Source organism: Myodes glareolus, chromosome X (assembly GCF_982192425.1).
Source record: "Myodes glareolus chromosome X, mMyoGla1.1, whole genome shotgun sequence".
NCBI lineage: Eukaryota > Metazoa > Chordata > Mammalia > Rodentia > Cricetidae > Myodes > Myodes glareolus.
The window spans coordinates 98,824,863-98,844,725 of NC_142053.1; the positions used below are offsets into that span (position 1 = coordinate 98,824,863).

The following is a 19,863-nucleotide window of genomic DNA, read 5'->3' on the forward strand; positions in this document are numbered from 1 at the left end:
ACAATTTTAAAATCAAGATTAATTCAAATGCATTTAGATCATGATATTATTCTTTATCTTTGGCAATTCTTGTGTGTGTACATATAATGGATGCATGAAAACTTTTGTGTCTGTATGATTATATATGTCTTTATATTAGGCAGATCATGTGTAGGATGTAGTGACTCAGCCATAGAACTGAGTTTTCACTATTTATCAGTATAATCTACTTGGTAAATAAAGGCAAAGTCCTTTATGCAATAAGAACCATTAACAACCATAACTGGAAGCAGAATTCCAAATCTAATGTACAAAGTTTCTGTGCACTCCAATTCCAACAGCACACCTTTGCCTTCCAGTGTACTCAATAGATTCTAAAGGGGAAATTAAATGGTGATTGAATACAACTATTTTTTGTATATTTTCATTTTCTTTTAAATTTGAAGATATCTGACCTAAGTAGTTTTTCAAAATTGTGGTAGTAAATGTAGTTAAACAAATATTAAATAATGCAATATTTTTACAGTAAATTCCTTGGTATTGCTGTTAAAATCTTATCAACTACCTATCTTTCCTACAGAACACCTATTTATAAATGCCCCTTTTCATTTTTTTTGGAGAAAAAATACTTGAAATTCAGCTTGTTAATGTTGGAATACACTGAAGATCTTCACATTTGGCAATTCTGTGTGACTTTTAATATTTTTATATTAAAACAATCTTTTCTCATTTTACATACCAATCCCAGTTCCTATCCCCTCCTCCTCTTGCTCCTTGCTGCCTTCCCCAACTTCACTGCCCAATCACTCCTCAGAGAGTAATAGGCCTCCCATTGGGAGTCAACAAAGTCTTTTTGAGGCAATACCAAGCCCCCACCCCCCTGTATCTAGGCTAAACAAAGCATCCCTTCAAAGAGAATGGGCTTCAAAAAGCCAGTTCAAGCAGGAGAGATAAATCCTGGTGCCACTGCCAGTGGCCCCACAGACTGACCCAGTCACACAAAAGTCACCCACATTCAGAGGGCCTAGTGGGGAGCAGAGAAGTGGGGAGGAGAACGTGAGGGAAGAGGATAGCTGGATGATTTATTTTAAAACACAAACTTGGAAGTTTAAAACAACTGAAAAGAAATAGAGATCAACTGCATGCATCTTACTCCCTAAGAGAAACAAAAAAATTTCTTTGTTGCTATTGATTAACTTCGTGGACTTCTTGACCCAGTTTATAGTATCTTCTGAAATGAAATGTTTTTGAAAGGACAGTTTCGCTCTGCTAAAACCCTCTGCTCCCTACCTCTTTTTCCTTTCCGACAGCTGTGTGCAGATCTCGTGCCACCGCAGTCTCAAGCTTCCCAATTTCTCCTGGAGAATATTGGCATCTGTTTTTGAAGACTGTTGAATTATTTCTTCTCCAGTTGTATTCAGTGTTTTGACAACAACTTGCCGCTGTCCAATGCCATCCTGGAGTTCCTGTAAGCCACCAAGAAAGACAAAACAAAAATGAAACCCCAAGTCCTTTAATTTGAAAAAAAAAAAAGTTTAAACAACATGCTCCCATGTACAGTTCCACCGAGAGGGAGAAATAGAAAGGCTCACAGTAAAAGCCGCTCCACGAACTTGCTATGCCCACATCCAAAGACTACAAGACAGAGAGACAACTTTCATGTCAGTAAGAAAGCTCCTTCTCAATTTCGCTGGAGGGTTTGTTTGTAAGCTTGTCAGCATGAGGATGTTACCATGTCCTACAAATCAATTAGTTGGAAACCTTCTCAAGAGCAAATTCGATTTCTTGTCGCCACAAGGATGTTCTATGTTTAATAGTCTATGAAGCGTTGTAAAATTTAAACATGTACCAAGTGTTTGGATTTCTTAGTTGACTGTCAATACAAAGGTGAAAAAGGACAAACGTGCTTTATCTATAGTATTTTTTAAAACCTTCTAGAGCTTTTTAAATAAAAGTCATTGCTGTATTAAAGGCATTTATTTCAAATTCTGTTTGCACCAATCTATTTTGCATTATAAAACCACATAAAACTGAAAATTAACTGCTTTCAGGGCAACCCATCAAGAAACCTCTAATGTATAGTAATAAATCTGAAAATAATCTAGAGCTACCACAACAGGTTTATGAGTCATTGGTGGTGTCAACCTTTCATATAGTCTACATTTTATCATAAATGAAATTTAAGAGTAAAGTATCAGAAAATTGTTTCATTAAAAAAGAAATGATTACAACCAAGTATGAATAAAATGAGAATGATTTTTTACCATTAAAAATACAAATTACATTCCTTCTCTGTAAACCTATTTTAAAAGACAATGTAGAATTTTAAAGGAAAATAACACATTGGCAAATCTAAGTACAAAGTAAAAACTTGAGATAATTTCATATTAAAATCTAATTAGCTCTCAAATCCTTGTGTTACTGCCAATATATTAACAATACACAGATTATTCTCGCTTATACATATGATTTAAATGATTTAATATTCATACATCCCTTTACTTGTTCATGCAATACGAGCTAGCTTCATAACAGACATTTATACATATCTACCAAGTCAAAGAATTAAAATTTATTTTAAACTTAATGATCTCTCTATAAGAACTTCACTCATTCTTCAGTGTCAAACTATTTTATTAATCCCTCTTTTACAGTTTTTATTTATTTATGTTTTTATATGCACATGTATTTGCTTCCATGAGTTCATGTACACCACATAAGTGAATGTTCCTGCAGATGATAGAATAGTGTATCAGATCACCTGAGAATAGAACCTGGGTCTGCTACAAGAGCAGTAAGTTCCCTTAACCACTGAGCCTCCTCTCTAGCTCCTACTCGTGGCTTTTTAATACAGTAATTTTGTAGTCTACTTCTTGCAGTTAAATAACCTCAAAAATCAACAATAATGTTATCAAGGACTTCATTTGATGGTCATATCACAGCACAAGAAGAATGAAAGCATACTTTCTTCAACTTTTACATGCTATCTTGACCATATTCCTAACAGTACATAATATATAATGTAGTAAACATGTCATGTTCTCTTGTAACTAGCCAACCTGACTCATCAGTTACATTTCACACTTTTCTACTTGTTCATATCGACACTGTAGGTAATAGTAACTATTACTTGGTTGCAAGACACCAGTCTTAAGAAACTGTGCCTATATTCCTATTACAATAAAATAATAGAAATAAGGTCACTTTTTGTGTGTTACTCAGAATGCTCTATCTGGTGCATAAGAAGTTTCTTTCTTTTCTTTTCCTTTTTTTTTGGTTTTTTAGGGACAGGGTTTCTCTGTAGCTTTGGAGCCTGTTCTGGAACTAACTCTTGTAGACCAGATTGGCCTCGACCTCACAGATATCTGCCTGCCTCTGCTTCCTGAGTCCTGGGATTAAAGGCATGCGCCACCACCACCAAGCTGTATGAGAAGTTTCAATCAGTATCTATTCAGTGAATAACTAAATCTATCAATTAAGGGAAAGGGATACAAGAAAGGAAGGAATATAGAAAGGCAAGAAGAATGAAAGAGATGAAAGGAAGCTAGCCCAATAAAACACAACACGGTGGTATCATTGCACCACTAAAAGAATCATAAAAGAAGACGGGCAGTGGTGGTGCACACCTTTAATCCCTGCACTCAGGAGGTAGAGGCAGGTGGATCTCTGTGAGTATAAGACCTGGCTGATCTTCAAAAACTAATTCCAGGACAGGCACCAAAGCTACACAGAGAAACCCAGTTTTGAAAAACCAAAAGAAATGATCTGTATCTGGACTAAGAACCAAATGTGGCCTACATAGGTGATCTTGAGGTTTTGCATTAACTTCAGATTACAGCATTGCTTCTGTTGCCTTACCATAAATTTAATTGCCATGCAGATATAGAAAGGTATCTCTGTCAGTGTTTTGAGGAGGCAATTTGTGTAACCCCCAAATCAGAGGCTTACCATAATAAAGTATTTATTTCTTCATTCAAAAAAAAAGAAAAAAGAAAAACCAAAAGAACAAATACATCAACAACAAACCTCCCCAAAACAAAACAAAACAAAAAAGGTAGTATTCTAGCTGAAGAGATAAGAAACAGTTATACAGTTGTGAGTTACAATTTCTTATATACAATAAGACAGAGACATGAAAGTCCTTAATATACGATAAATCAGAGTAAGAATGAAGCAATTACTAGGAAACATAAAAAGGGATTCTAAGGAAGTTTGGAAGTTGATAAATGGCTGGCACTTAGTCACATAGAGTTTCATGGAGAGGACGATGAGGTCAAAATGCAAGGCACTTTGTGGAAAATCTTCATTATTAGGACTATAGACCTGAGTTTTATATTGCTGTTATAAGAATGTAAGCAGAGTTATAACCATGGGTATGTATTTTAGATAAACAGAGTGGATCTTATGTTTATTAGGGAGTTTGTAATTCATGGAAAGTCAATTGAAGACAACTCAATTTCTCGCTCTGTGTGTTGCCTCTTCCCTGTCTTCTCAGCATCTGCTACATTGGAGGTGGAGGTGGAGGGGTCAAAATGTTTAAACGTAGTCTGAGCTACATGAATCCTTGATTAAATAATAAAAATTGAAAAGGAAAGAAGAGAGGCGAGAGAGAGAGAAATAGAGAGAGAGATACTCTTCCACTCTGAAAAAAATCTACAAGGACCAAGCCTTTTGTACTACTGAGTTGTTCTACAGAAGGATGAACTAATGATGAGGCAGACAAGGTAGCCAAGTATAGACACCTAGGAAATAAGTTATTGAAGCTAAGCTAGAAATTTGTCAAAGGGTTAGGAAAGAAAATCCTGGAAATAATATGAACTGTTCAATAAAATCCCCAGGGTTTAGAAGCAACTGGAAGCATGCAAGCATGTGTGAGACTGCTGAAGGGAAAACCTTTACCTAAAAGAGTAAACATAGAGGCAGTTAGAAAGCATTCTTAGATTTCATGTTTGTACTATCACATGCTGCTCAAAATTACTCATAATTTTGAAGCTCATAGCTTTAAACATGCCCAGGACACACAAGCAACACACAAGAACCTACTGGACTCAGTAATAAAAGAAGACTCAGAATTATAGAAGATGACACAAATTTGAGAGGTACTGTGGAGTGACAAGGACTTTTAGGGAAAGGAAGGAATAGATATTGTACAATATGGTATACTTGTATTACCAGAATAAACATTTACTTATGAAGGAATTATCATAATAAATTTTAAAATTATTAAAGGGAACTCCTATAGAGCTAGTTAAACTGAAGATTCTAGCTCATTGGGTCTACAGAGGGACAGGGATTCTATAGTTCTTACTCTCTCCAAGAGGAAGGGAATAGTGGCAACCCAGACAAAGCTTTGCATAGTAAGGATGCACAGTAGATGTCATGAATCTGCTGTATGTAAAGAATTTTTATTGCTGGTCACAATGATAAAACCACTTCAGATTTCTTATGTCAAACCTTTTCATTGGTAGTTTTGATCTCAGTGCTGAATCTCCCAGCTGATGTTTATGGTGACTTTTACAGCTCGATTGTAGAACCAAGAAGGATTTTATTTTTTCCATATTGCAGATAAGAGATAGTATTGTGTAGCTAAGAATGGAGTAATTACTTAAAAATTATTATTTCTTAATCTCATTTATACAGAATCCTGAATCAAAGCCTTTAGTTTTCTTTTTTAACTTTGCAAAAGAAGACCTCATTAAATAGTATATTGAATTTGTTTGAGAAGACTTTGTATCCAAAAGAAATATTTACAGTGTATGTTCTACTTAAGAAGAATTTTCAGTGATGAAGCATAAGAGAAAAGAAAGGATCAAATAGTAAGTACAAATTTTATTTGCTGTTCCATGCTTGGCTTATGAGGCAGAAAAAGATAGCATTCAATTTACATTAAACATGAAGTCTCAATAGCTTCATTAACACAATGAAAAACATTAATTTTAATTCTACAGTATATACATAGTACAGGTATTGAATTATTCATTGTCAATGAACATTTTAAGGTTTGATATTAAATTAATATACTGTTGTCATTGGCATCCTTATCTACTTTTGGAGCAATTAACATCTAGCTTTAATATTGGACAAAATGAAAATCATAATTAAATCTATTGGATTTTTCAACATAGTTAGAAAGCTTTTGTGATTTGATTCCAATATTTAAGCATTCGTTCTTAATAAGGCGTGCATATCAAACTCCCCCAGGGAGCCTTTTCAAAACACAAAAGCCCCAATTTCCACGCCAAGCCTTCAGAATCAGAATCTCAGTGACCTGGAAGATGGGGTAATGATGGTGGTTAAAACTGATATGCCATAAAACAAAGGTGGGGGCACATAACTGTAAATATACAAGAGCTATGTCTGTCTGATAACACTTGCATTACTCTTAGTTTCCTTTTTAATTAAGAAGGGAACTGAAATTACAGAAAACATCCCTGTTACATGTCTAAATTCTTTTAAGTCTTGTTAAATTGAGGGGAGGAAACAAGAAATACAATGAAGGCAAAATGTGAATCGTTTAGAGAAGGAAGAATATGAAATAGAGAAACCCTACTTTTTCTGTGACAAACTGAAGAAATTTTAGAAAAGACTACTTGTATAATTTCCAGAGTTGTATGAAAATACAATGAATGGAAAATAAACTGTGATAAATTCAGAAAAGCAATGCACCAAAAAGTAAAACACCACAGTTATGAGAAAATGTACAATGCAATTTTACATGCACTATGTGGGAAACAAAACTAATTGCCAACTTCAAACTGAGGAATGAAATAGGTAAACAAGAGAGATAAAGTATGATCTGTGAGATAAAGATGAAGGCTGATGGAGCAAAGCAAAAGTATACAAACTTCAGTGAGTGAATACCTAATTCTCCATGCTGTCACTGGGTTTCAATCAGCGCAGTCTGGATTGTTTTGAGGCAGGCTAACCATTGATTTAGTGTACTAATTGATGAAGTGAAAATATGTAAGATAATGAACCAGCAAATAGTTGTCAAATAGGCAGGTGAATTTTGGTGTGTGTTACAGCCTCATGCCGCTTGGTCTCTTCTATTATGTGCTATTGAAAATTATTTCCATTGTTTTTCCTCGTTAGTTCCCAGGATGCACACATTTGGAAAAATAGTCTGGAATATGATCTCAAAGATGAAGAAAATAAATTTGTTTCCTGCCTTAATTCCTTAACGCGATAGTCACCACTGTCTTCAGAGATTCTGAAATGCTACATAATGTATCTCTCAATTTGTATCCAACAATGAGTTTTTTCACTGACTCAATCCAAAGAGGGCAAACTCCCAAGGTACAGAGTAGGCCCAGGGGCAGCACATATTTGCTCAGTAATTTGTGGATTAGGTGATTCAGTCCTGGAGGTAGATGTAATGATCCTCATGAGCAGCTGCAGAGCCCAGGGAGAGAGGCTGAAAATGGCCAAAGCTTCCTGCACTTTTGAGGAAATGCCAAGTTGAAAGCAAAGAAACAAAAGTATAGGATGTGAGACTCGAGACCAGGGAGGCTCCGAATGAGAAAAGCAACAATCAGGGTAACCTACTAATTTCAAGCTCAAGTCCTCTTTCCCCATATGTCCTAGCAACCTGCTGCTCTCCCACCCACCCACTCCTCAACAGTTTAGCTCAAAGTTCCAGGGAAAAGGAATGGTTTTCATGCTACCTTTTCGACTGGAGTCTTTTTAGATTCTGATGATGATATTCATCTCCAGATTTTAAGTGTGCCTCAGATTTAACTTTGGGAAAAAGTCTGAAATAGCTTTTACTAGTAATTTGCAAACTAAATCAAACCAAAGAGAGCCAGTCTTTGCAAATGAACGTCAGAAAAATTTCTTAAATAGCCCCTTAGCCTCTTCCTTCCCCTGGTCTCATTTTATTTCCAGTCCATTAAACATTTATTATGCTACATTAGTAAAATCAGTGAAACCACATGTATACTTTTTAATGAGTTTTCAATAGGAACTGGGGCTAGGAGGTGTTCCTTTAGATCTCATCTAGTAACCCCTCTTTCCCTTGAGACATAAAGTAGGCATGCTCATTGGCGTAATTTGATCTTTGCTCCTGATAATGACTGTCATTAAAAGAATAAACTTATTTTAAAAACAGAATTAGACACTCTCCTTCTCAAAGCAAACAGCTTGCAAGTGAACTATATTTAAAAAATGTGCAGTAGCAATTTATTATTATGCGACATTTAATAATATCTAATATCAAATTGCAATAAAATTTAATTTCCATGTATTCATCTCATTGGTAATATTGATATGTAATTATTATTATTATCTCTTAACAAAAATACCAAGCAAATTTATCATGAAGTACTTTAAGCACTGCATGCAGGAAACAGTGTGTGTGTGTGTGTGTGTGTGTGTGTGTGTGTGTGTATTTTCTCTTTAGTTTTAAACAGAAATTCAAGGAAAACTGATATACAAAGAGATAGCACGCTTACACCTCCACATACTTTCCACACCCCCAAAACACCACACCCCCACATTCACAGACACACACACTTTTTGCTTTTAAAGTTCTGAAACAGGGTCTTTCTATTAAATCTGTTATCAAATCTGTGCTATTAAATCATATATGTTTTAACGCCCATTTGTTTGTTGGATTGTTCAAATGTATTTTGTGGAATATGTTACTATTTTACCATTCGCTAAAGTCAATTGAATTGCTTTAAAGAACACTGCTGCCATAAAGTACACAACTTTCAAATTAACTACGTTTTTCTTTGATCAAATCAATGCTAGGCTTTTCTAGGTTCACAGGTTTACTCAGTCCCTATTGGGTTTGAAATCACTTGTGAGAACTTCAGGGAAAATGCCTGAGAACACTTCAAAGTAGTTTGGTTTTGTTTTTCCTCCATTTGTTCCGATTTGTTAAGAAAACAAATTGGCCTTTCTCTGCTAAAAGGCAGCTAGTGTCTGACAGATGTACTTGCTCCTTTGTTAAGTGGTCTTGGTTGCAGAAAACATGATTTGGGTATACAATTTTTTTCTACATAATTGCTAGCTTGGTCTTCAGTACAGGTTAGATATTTCAAATTTGGGCATATTTTATGTAAACAAAACTATACTGGCTTTTATGACAAGACTATTTGAAAGGAAAAAAAGTCCTCATTTCTTTCTAGAATTATTATTAATTTGGAGGCACACAAGTATTTATTTAAAAAAATTAGAAGCTAGACCAGGATAACAATATGTACAAATGTATTTATAGAAATAGCAATACAATGATTTAAAATAAGGCAATATGTGAATAGACCAGAATAAAGACTAGAAATGTTTGCTTAAAATGTATACTTCATTAGTATTGTTTAATTTAATTTTAAATAAAAATACATGTATCAATTTAATTGTGGTGTGTGTGTGTGTGTGTCCACATGTAACAGAAAACACATTTTGAGGTCATAGGACAACTTGATAGACTTGGTTATCTACTTCCACCATGTGAATTCTGGGTAAGAAACTCAGGTAAACAGGCTCCTCCAAAAGCACTCTAACCAACTGAGCCATCTTGATGTTTCTAGTTTATTTGTCAGTAAAAGCAAGAGTTTTATATTTGGATTTTCCAAGTATGTAAAACTTTTTTTAACTCTGCATTTTGCTGTTTCCTGAGCACTTCCTATGTGTGCAGAGTTATAGTAGATGCTGATCACCTTTGCCTACAGAAAGAGCAACTAGCAAAAAAAAAAAAAAAAAAAAAAAAAACCTCTGGATCAAAAATGGGAAAACTAGGAGTAGCCAACTTGAAAGCTAATTGAATATAACTTGCCTTAGGGAAACTCTATGTCTCAGTTAGGGTTTCTATTGCTGTGAAGAGACACCATGACCGATTCCTTTGCAATGCTTACTTACAAAGGATAGCATTTAATTGGGGATGGCTTACAGTTTAAAAGGTTTAGTCCCTTATCACTACAAGAAGCATGGTGGCATGCAGGCAGGCATGATGCTAGAGAAGGAGTTGAGAGTTGTATATCTTGATCCACAGATAGTAGTAGGAGACTCTCACTCAAGGCCTAACTTGAACATATAAGACCTCAAAGTCCACCTCCACAGTTACACACTTCCTCCCACAATGTCAGAGGTACTCCAACAAGGCTTCAACTCCCAATAGCACCATTTCCTATCGTCCAAGCATTCAAACACATGAGGCTATGGGGCCATTCCTATTCAAACCGTACACGGTGGTAATAATGGAAATAAATCTATCTGCTGTGTAAAAAGACAAAAAACTTACTTTGTACTGATGATAGGACTGGAGAAAAAATATGTTAGTTGGGCATAGTAAATGAGGCTGACAGGAAATCATATACATAGAAAAAGTATTAAACAGACTCATCTGTTTGGATTTATATACCTCTGCACATTTATAATACTAACTAGTAAAGTAAAAGAGGTCACAGATTTGAAAGTAGGAGCATGGGAGACCTAGGAGGGAGGACATGGAAGGAGAAAAGGATGCAATTATATTTTAATTTAAAATTAAAAGTATATGCTATAAAAGAAGCAATATTTTCCAAATATATTTTTGGAATGCCTGAATATTTTTATAACCAGTTACATAGGAAAATGATGGGACTAATGTTGCAATTTTCCTCCTTGCTATTATGTTTTACTGATATTTCATGGCGTAGACATTGATTAGTATCATGGGTGGGCAAAATATATAAAGCTGAGAGGCGGTACAATAATTCACAATATGTTTTTTTGTGAGAGGAGTCATTTAGAGACACTATGTAGCTATCTGGCTCCAGACATGAGCTTTTCCTATCACAACTATCTGAAATCAGGGGTTCCTGGCATACATTACAACCTCCACTAATATTCCACTCAAATGTACAAATATCATTTTCATAATGATGACCATTTTCTTACTATAATTTTCACTTATAAATTAATAATAATCAATGCTTAAAATGATTTTCAGCTTATGAGCTGGGGTAGAGATTAGTGGCCAAGGAAATGACTATCATGTGAAAATTCTTGAATTTAATCACTAGTGTGAAAGAGAACTGATGAAGATGGTGGTAAGAAGAAATCGAGAGGGAAAGGGAGGAGTGGGGTAGAAAAGTAGAGGTGAGGAGAAGGGAGGAGAAGAGAGGAAGGGACTGGAAGGGAGGATAGAGGAAGGGAGGAGAGGAGAGAAGAGGAGAAGAGGGGAGGGGAGGGGAGGGGAGAGGAGAGGAGAGGGGAGGGGAGGGAAAGGGAGGGGAGGGGAGGGGAAGGGAGGGGAGAGGAGAGGAGAGGAGAGGAGAGGAGAGGAGAGGAGAGGAGAGGAGAGGAGAGGAGAGGAGAGGAGAGGAGAGGAGAGAAGAGAAGAGGGACGGGAGAAGAAGAACATGTCCCTTACCTATCTCCACCTACTGATTTTATTTAATAGGAATTCTATATGCTTTTACTATGACATCATCTCTAAATGACTTTATAATATAGGAAAGCTTTTCAAAGAAGGCAAGAATTGTATCAAATAAAATTCTCTATAAAAGATAAGATTTGTATTGTGATGTTATGCAATAATACTTAAACCTGTACTTTTGATCAACAACCTAAATATAACGCAGGACAGCGCAGCACCCAAGTAGATATGTACAATGTTATATAATACAAATGCAGATTTTTTTGAAAGCTACATTTAGCAGTAACTTGTGTGTGCAAGTGCATAATTACAATTCTCTCTGTCTCTCTGTCTCCCTCCCTCCCCCCCCCTCTCTCTCTCTGTGTGTGTGTGTGTGTGTGTGTGTGTGAGAGAGAGAGAGAGAGAGAGAGAGAGAGAGAGAGAGAGGACAGTTTGTTTAGGATTTCTTTTGTAATGCAGTGTTAAACAGTGTTCAGCTCAATAATTGATATAAAACGGGTTTGATGCACAGAGAATGAACATGGTATGATATCATTAGACATTAGGGTGGTTTCTAATTTGTAAACGGTTCAAAGTAAATTTTGGGAATTATACTATTCCCTAATATAGAAAAGCTACATTAAAGTCAGTTGAATTCTATCAGAACCTTATTTTTTTTTCCACAAATAAGTTATCAAGGAAAGGAATAGTTTTCCAGGACCTCGAAGATCGAAAGATCCAGAAATTAGATATGAAAGGTTTATAGAACCAATCTGTATGTTTAACATCCATTCATTGATTTTAAGCATTCTGTTTAGGTTAGAAAAGCTCCAAGGCAAATTAACACTATGAATCTAAACACAAACTGGGCATCATAGTGATGTAAAATCTTGTATACCTCTCCAAAGTTATAAAGCCATTAAATACAAGCTCATTTTAATTCAAATTCTAATTGCTGCTGTTGGGTTTTTTAATTTCTAACTCATTATCTATTGTGTGTTTCCATTCCTGTGTTTTGTAGAATCTAATGAGAAAAGGCAAAGATAGCAGCAATTGTGGCCTGGGCATACACCCTGGAAACCCAAACCATCAGGCACAAAAGGATTGATTCTTTCTCTGCTATTAGCATTTTCTAAAATGTCAACAGTATGTGTGATTGTGAACCTCATCCAAACCAAATGAATCCAGTAGAGAAAATGACTGAGGACTTAAGAAAATACACTGCCAGGACAGTCTCACTTACCCATGTGAATATCAAAATGTCCGGCAATAACTACAGAGGTGAAAATGAACTGGAACCGAATTGCCTTCCTTTTCAGTCTTATTTGTGGAAAGGAAAAGAGGCAATTATGTAATGGAATCATTTCCTAAGGTTTTAGTTCTAGCAATGTGTTCCTCCTAAGGTAACACTCAGCACTAAAAATCTTTCCATTTAAGTAAAGTATCGAGGGAAATATTTTCAAGCCAATATTAACATCTCTTTTGAAAATGATTTTTTTTGACTTATTTGAATGACATATGAATTTTCTCACTTACCTGTCTAGAAACTACTGAATCATATATCTGAACCCTGCAATTACTTTTCCTCTGGCTACTGTTTGTATTATTGATAATCCTACAGTTCTTGCACAGTTGACCCCATTTTCACAAAATTTTTACACAGTCTGGTCATTTAGAGATATATCCTCCAAATTATTTCCTCTCATACTATTTATTCCTACAATATTGTATATAACCTTTCTAAATTAATCTTCTAGATAGATGAACAAAAAGAATGCTTATTTCCTTGCCGAGTAAAACTGAAATAATAGAGATAACATTCAGATCTTTTCGTCAACTCTGTAGAAAATGTTTTCAAGTATATGAAAGTGAGTTTCCAATTCTACATGCATGCTTCTCCACAGGTGGTTCACTCCAATGCAATGGGGCCACTCTAGTCATTCCTCACATTCTTTGTGATCCAATACACACAAATATAAATTTCTACTCTTATAATTGTTACATCCAGTGCACTAGACAAGGAGCTCCATGGATGCAGACAATAACTGTTTCTGTCACTTCAGTGCCTACTGTACCAGCCATGTGTACATGATGGTACACAGAAACAATTTCTTAAATGAATAAATGAAGGACACATTACAAATGTTTTCATATGAACAAATACCTATCTATTTATTTTCACAAAATTCTACTGCAACACAGACTGGGTTTACTATGTGGTGTTTTTTTTTTCTTGAAATCTATAACATCTAATATCTATGGTTCCAATTTGAAGCTTATAATTATACTCAAGTTTTCTGATATGTTTGTGTTAATGGTTTGTAAATTAAATAACTATGTGAATGAACCAATTCATTTTACTCAATGTACAGATAGTGTGCATATTGATAATACATGTGATAAAAATCACTTTTGAAATCACCTCTATATTTTTAAATAAGTAGAACTCTTCTAAATGACAAAACAAATCATTACTGATGGTTATAAGGAGACTGTTGTTAACAGCTGGTCAAAGAAAGTGAAAAACTTAAACACTTCATACTACTGATGAAGATGCTATGACAACAGTGTTTCTATGAAGCCAATATACTTTTCCTGAAAAGGAACACTGTATTTCAATAAACTTAGGAAAACAAATAAAATCAAAACAAGAAAACTCCTTCTCAGTCTCAAATTTCAGCTCGTTAAAGTGAATTCAAAGTCACATAACTTTCATCAAACAATAAGTAAAGTAGAATCTTGAACAGATAATATGTATGTGGATGTCGAATGGCAGAAGAAATGATGATTAATAGTGGCAGGTTGGGGAACAATATGAATTAAAACTATCAAATATTCTTTCATAGTCTGTAAAATTGTAAAATGGCAATCACCCACCAGATCAAATCTTGAAAAGTTTAAAAAGTAAATAGAGCTCCATGGAGCATTATAAAATGCCACAACCACTTTAGAAAACTCCTTGACAATATCTTATCATTCATATTTATTTCTGTGTGTAATTATTTATAGAGATGGCAGACATGACATAGTACACAAGTGGAGGTTAGAGGACACTTTCAGGTGTCCATTCGTTCTCCCCTTCCATCGTATGGTTTTCAGGGATCAAACAGGTAATCGACCCTGGTAGTAAGCACAATCCTGCTCTAAGTCAATTTGCAGGCTCAATAGACATTATATTGTATTATACAATGAAATAGTTAATTCAGTGATTATACTTATAAGCATTTTTAAAATTAATGAAAATAAATCCTACAAAAGTCTTGTACATACATTTTTATGTATGCTTATCTGAAGACAATGCAAATATTCTAAAGGAGAATAGAAGTAGAATACTCATATATGAAATATTAATCAGCCATCTAAAGGAATGTTATCATTTTACTTAAAATATAGAAGAATTTCAAAAACTATGTGATTATCAAAGTAGTACATGCTAAATAATTCCATTTATATGAATTCCAGACAAAACAAATTTGTGCTGATAGAAATAAGATATATAATGTGCTTATATGGAGTGTAGATTGGCTGGAAGGAGTATGAGGCACCTTTTTTGAGATCATATATGTGTTCTATTTTTGACTGAGATATTGGTTTTTTAATCGAAGCCAACTCTCAAAAGTTATCAGACTTCATGTTTAATATTTATGAGTTTACCAGTTTTGCGGCCATGTTTCTATCCCACCTTATTTAGCCACTATAATTAAATCTAGAAAACTCTAGCTTGTAACAGTTACTTCAAACCCATGATTCTTCACCCAGAAAGAAGAAAAGTAATCTTGAAAACCAATGTATATATTTCCAATGACATGTAAATAAACAAAACATTATATGTCAGGATATGGATATTACTCAGATTGAATCATGGACTAAATGGATTAAATTAAAATTCCATATAAAAACAAGATTTTTATCTCTTCCCAAATAAATGTTTCCTCTCATATGTATTTTTACTTCAATTAATAAATGATTGCAATATCCCTTTCAACAACTTAACATACTACTATAGCTATGTTAAAAGATGCAATTAATTTAAGTATTTCCTCTCTTAATTTATATAGTATAGGCTTTATGCAGTAGGGTAACAGTCAGACCTCAGTTATTTGTATCAAAAATTAAAAAGGGCTCTGAAGCCTAATCAGGATACTTGGGAAAGACTTAATGAATCTACAGAGATGATTTATCATTTGTCCTTTTATCCCTATACATAATGATGAAATTGGGCAATCTGTAATACACAACAGCAACAAAAACTAATGTTTGCCTGTCTGGGGTGTTGTGTGGGAAGTCCTTTTGTCTATGTGTTGCTTTTATTGGTTAATGAATAAATCTGCTTTGGCCAATGGCTTAGCAGAATAGGGCAAGGCTGGAGTTCCAAGCAGATAGAGGAGGAGAGAGTAGGCGTGGTTAGTGAAAAGCCATATAGCCCTGCTGGAGACAGATGCTTGATGAAAACTTGCCAGTAAGCCACAGTCACATGGCAATATACAGGTTAATGGAGATGGGTTAGTTTAGGATATAAGGAATAGCTAAAAATATGATTAAGCTATTGATCAAACAGTATGACAAATAATATAGTTTCTGTATGATTATTTCAGGAGTCTGGGTGGCCAAGAAATGAACGAGCAGTCTTCTTCCAGCAGGGGAGTTAGGGAATTTTGATTAGATTAAGAAAGGAAAAATATGGTGATACCATGAGCTTAAATTCTACAGGATAAGATAGATAAATTATCCTGACAGGGTTTTAAAAATCAAAATTTGACAATATATTGATGAAAATCACAAATATAAAATAATCACTGAAATCTAATGAGAGTCATACCACTGTACACATAATCCCCAAATAAGCCCAGACTCTAAAAGGCTAGAAACCTGGGATTAATTAAGAAACACGTGACCAAGGACAAATATAAAAGAACAATGCTCAATGTCAGAAACTCAGAAGAAAAGTCAAGCTAATGAATTGATGTTTGTGATAACATCAAAGACAGTATCAAGGCCCTTACACTTCCACATAGTGCCAAACGTAGTAGGACCTAGAAAGACAAAGGTTCACTGATTGGAGCAGAAGGCTGAATGTTAGGGATAGGCATGACACTGAAATCAGAATCATTTAGCTCCTTTAGTTGGTCTGTTCTGTCAAGAGAAATGTTCATCAAACAAGAAAAGGCATAACTGTATGGGGGAAATGAAGCCCAAAATAGGTGATGGAATTTTACAAGAGTACCTTACTGCTCTAAATGAGCTGAAAATCTCTTGTATCAGAGCAGTTATATTCCAGAGAAATGGGAGAACATATACAATCCTGTCTAACCCTGCTGCCAATGATCTTAGGGGAACTATGCTGATGTTGGAGGCAGCCAAATGCCATTTGAGTTTTAAAAAATAGAAAGAACTCACTGCTACCACTATCCATCTTTCCCTGCTAAGTGGCATTCCTGGATGACTGAACAAGGTGCAAAGAGTCGTTAACTCAGACAACACAGAGGCAGCTAAATTTTGCTTGTATGACAACTTGTTTCTAAAATGGAGCATGTGCCCCTGAATTTTAACTTGTACTCCTCTGCAGTATGAACAATATACAGTGACTTGAATTATTTTTCAGATAATAAAAGTAAATGTAATATAAAATGTACAGACAGTCTTAGATTAAAGGAGCAATGATAATAAAATCAACATTAAACTTGTAAAAAAAGAATCGAGTAAGAAAAATAAGCGATGTAAAGATGGAATGTACACAGAGAGTCTGGATTATGTATATTATTGTGTTTTCTTTAAATTTTTTGACTGTGAAGGAATTAAATAACCAGTGTACATACTTTAAAGGTATCTTGTTTTCAAAATTTGGGTCTAAAAATATGTTACTTTGGAAAAGAGGTTCTTCTTTTGCTTCCACAGAGGTTGAGAACCTGTGGATTCATTTCCAGGCTATTGTGGTTTGATGCACCAAGAGCCCCTGAGAGGTCTCCATGAACATCCCCAAAATTATTTTGCCCAATAAAAAGCAGTAAGCCATGTAGTCCCACCAGAGAAAATGTAGTACTTTTACACACTGGAATAATATTAAAAACAATGACATTGTGAAGTTTGCTGGCAAATGGATAGAACTAGAAAAGATCATTCTGAGTAATTTAACCTAGACCCAGAAAGATAAACATGGTATGCACTCACTTGTAAGTGGATATTAGCTGCAAAGTAAAGGATAACCATGCTACAATCCACAGACAGAGAGAAACTAAGTAACAAGGAGGACTCAAGGATGGAAACATTAATCTCACTATGAAGGGAAAATAGAATGACATCATTGGTGGATGGCAATGGGGGTGGTTATGATTGGGATGAGAACAGAAGAGTTCAGGTGTGGGGAGGATGGAGGGAGAATTTACTGGGAGATACAACTGGAATCTGGGAACATCTCTGGGACAAGCTAGACATTGAGTGAAGTGGAATCTCCAAGCAATCTAAGAGGATGACCCTAGCTAAGAATCCTAGCCATGGCTGGTATGGAGCATGTATCAATCATCTCTCATAACCAGGAAAGAACTCCAGTGGAGGTTTTGGGACACCAACCTAGTTACAAATCATTCAACCTACAGTCTGCCCTGCCTATAACCTGTGCTGTAGTAAAAGTAGTACAGAAATTGTGGGAATGACCAACCAATGTGGAATTGACTGGCCCAGCTAGAAACTTGTACCATGACTGGGAACTCGTTGAGGGCCAGGACTCAGTGGTACAATAGCCTAGAAATCTAGAATGTAACCAAACGCGACTGGAAAAGTCAATGATATGATCCCTAATGATACTCTGTTATACTCACAGATTGACACCTAGCCCAATTGTCATCAGGGAGACTTCCTTCATCAGCTGATCAAAACAGATGCGAAGATCCACAGCAAAAGCTAAGGCAGATTTTCAGGAATCGTATGGAAGAGAGGGAAGAAATATTGTGGGAGAAAGAGGGTTCAAGAACATCACAAGAAAACTCACAGAATCAACTAACCTGGGCTCATAGTGGCTCACACTCCACTGCCAACCAGAGAGTTCGCATGGGACTGAACCAGTTGCACATGTGTTATAGTGGTGTAGCCTGCACTTCCCAAGAGACTCCTTAGATTGAGAGCAGGGACTGTCTCTGACTCTCTTACCTGCCTTTTGGGACCCTTCTCTCCTACTGGGTTGCCTTATCTTGCCTTAATAGGAAAGGAGGTGCCTCGTCTCACTAGACCATATTCTACCATAGCTCATCAGATAAACAAGGGAAGCCTGCCCTTTTCTGGAGAGAAAGAGGTGTGGTTGGGGGAGTGGAGAGGAACTGAGAAGAAAGCGGGCAGGGAAAACTTTGGTCAGGATGCAAAAGCAAAATAAATAAAAAAGAATCAATACATTAAAGTTACACTTAAAAATTCATGAAATTCAGTCTCAAAACTTCAGAAGAGAAAAATAATCATCAATCATTTGTCTTAGATCATTTTATCTTAGTAAATGAAAATAATTTAGCTGAATCCTTGATATTCACAGCTGATATTTAGGTATCAAGCTTCTGAATGATGGTGTAAAGTTCTTTGTACATAGTAATGATTTATTAATACTTAGAAACGTATAGGAAAGTGGTAGAACACTGGCCTACAGTGAATGAAGCTCTATGTTTTAGCCCCAGTAAGACATGGCTGAAAGACACTTAAGGAAATGTTGAACATCCTTAGCCATCAGAGAAATGCATATCAAAACAACTCTGAGATTCCATCTTACACTTGTAAGAATGACCAAGATCAAAAACACTGATGACAACGTATGCTGGAGAGGTTGTAGTGTAAAGGGAACACTCAATTGCTGGTGGGAACGCAACCTGATACAACCCCCTTGCATGTCAGTGTGGCAATTTCTAAGAAAATTAAGAAACAACCTTCCTCAAGACCGAGTAAATACCACTTTGGGGTATATACCTAAAGAATGCTCAATCGTGCCACAAGGACATGTACTCAACTATGTTCATAGCAGCATTGTTTGGCATATCCAGAAACTGGAAACAACCTAAATGCCCCTCGACCAAAGATTGGATAAGGAAAATATGGTACATTGACACAATGGAGTACTACACAGCAGAAAAAAATAACAACATCTTGAATTTTCCAGGAAAATGGATGGAGCTAGAAAACATTATTTTGACTGAGGTAACCGAGACACAGAAAGACAATTATCATATGTACTCTCTCATAGGTGGTTTTTAAACATAAACCACCATTTATAAAAAATATTTATACTTTCTCTTTTAGCATAGCTAGATGTACATTAAATTGGCAGAGCTCTTATATTTGTATTTTAAATGGAATCTAGATTTTAATTTACAGAAATTATTAGCATTTTAGTACTACATTTTTGATATACATAAGTAAAATACAACAAAAATTTGTCTGCCAAGGTTCATTGTTTTGTTTAACAAAAACTTGCTTAGTAAGCTTGTCTATAAAAAAGTCAAAGGAAAATGATAATAGGCTGAATCACTTTGAGGATAAAGGACGCTTGAATGAAATTAATTTAAATATAACAG

The 19,863-nt window shown here is 35.4% G+C and overlaps 1 protein-coding gene across 8 annotated transcripts in view; it reads right to left on the bottom strand.

The window, feature by feature from the left end:
- Positions 1-19,863, bottom strand: part of Dmd (dystrophin) — a 2,257,783-nt gene that overhangs the window by 811,220 nt on the left and 1,426,700 nt on the right. For all 8 annotated transcript variants that reach the window (XM_085684598.2, XM_085684595.2, XM_087902601.1 and 5 more), the window contains one exon: positions 1,270-1,445. In XM_085684598.2, the coding sequence (XP_085540724.2) occupies positions 1,270-1,445 (176 nt within the window). The remainder of the gene's footprint in view (positions 1-1,269; positions 1,446-19,863) is intronic.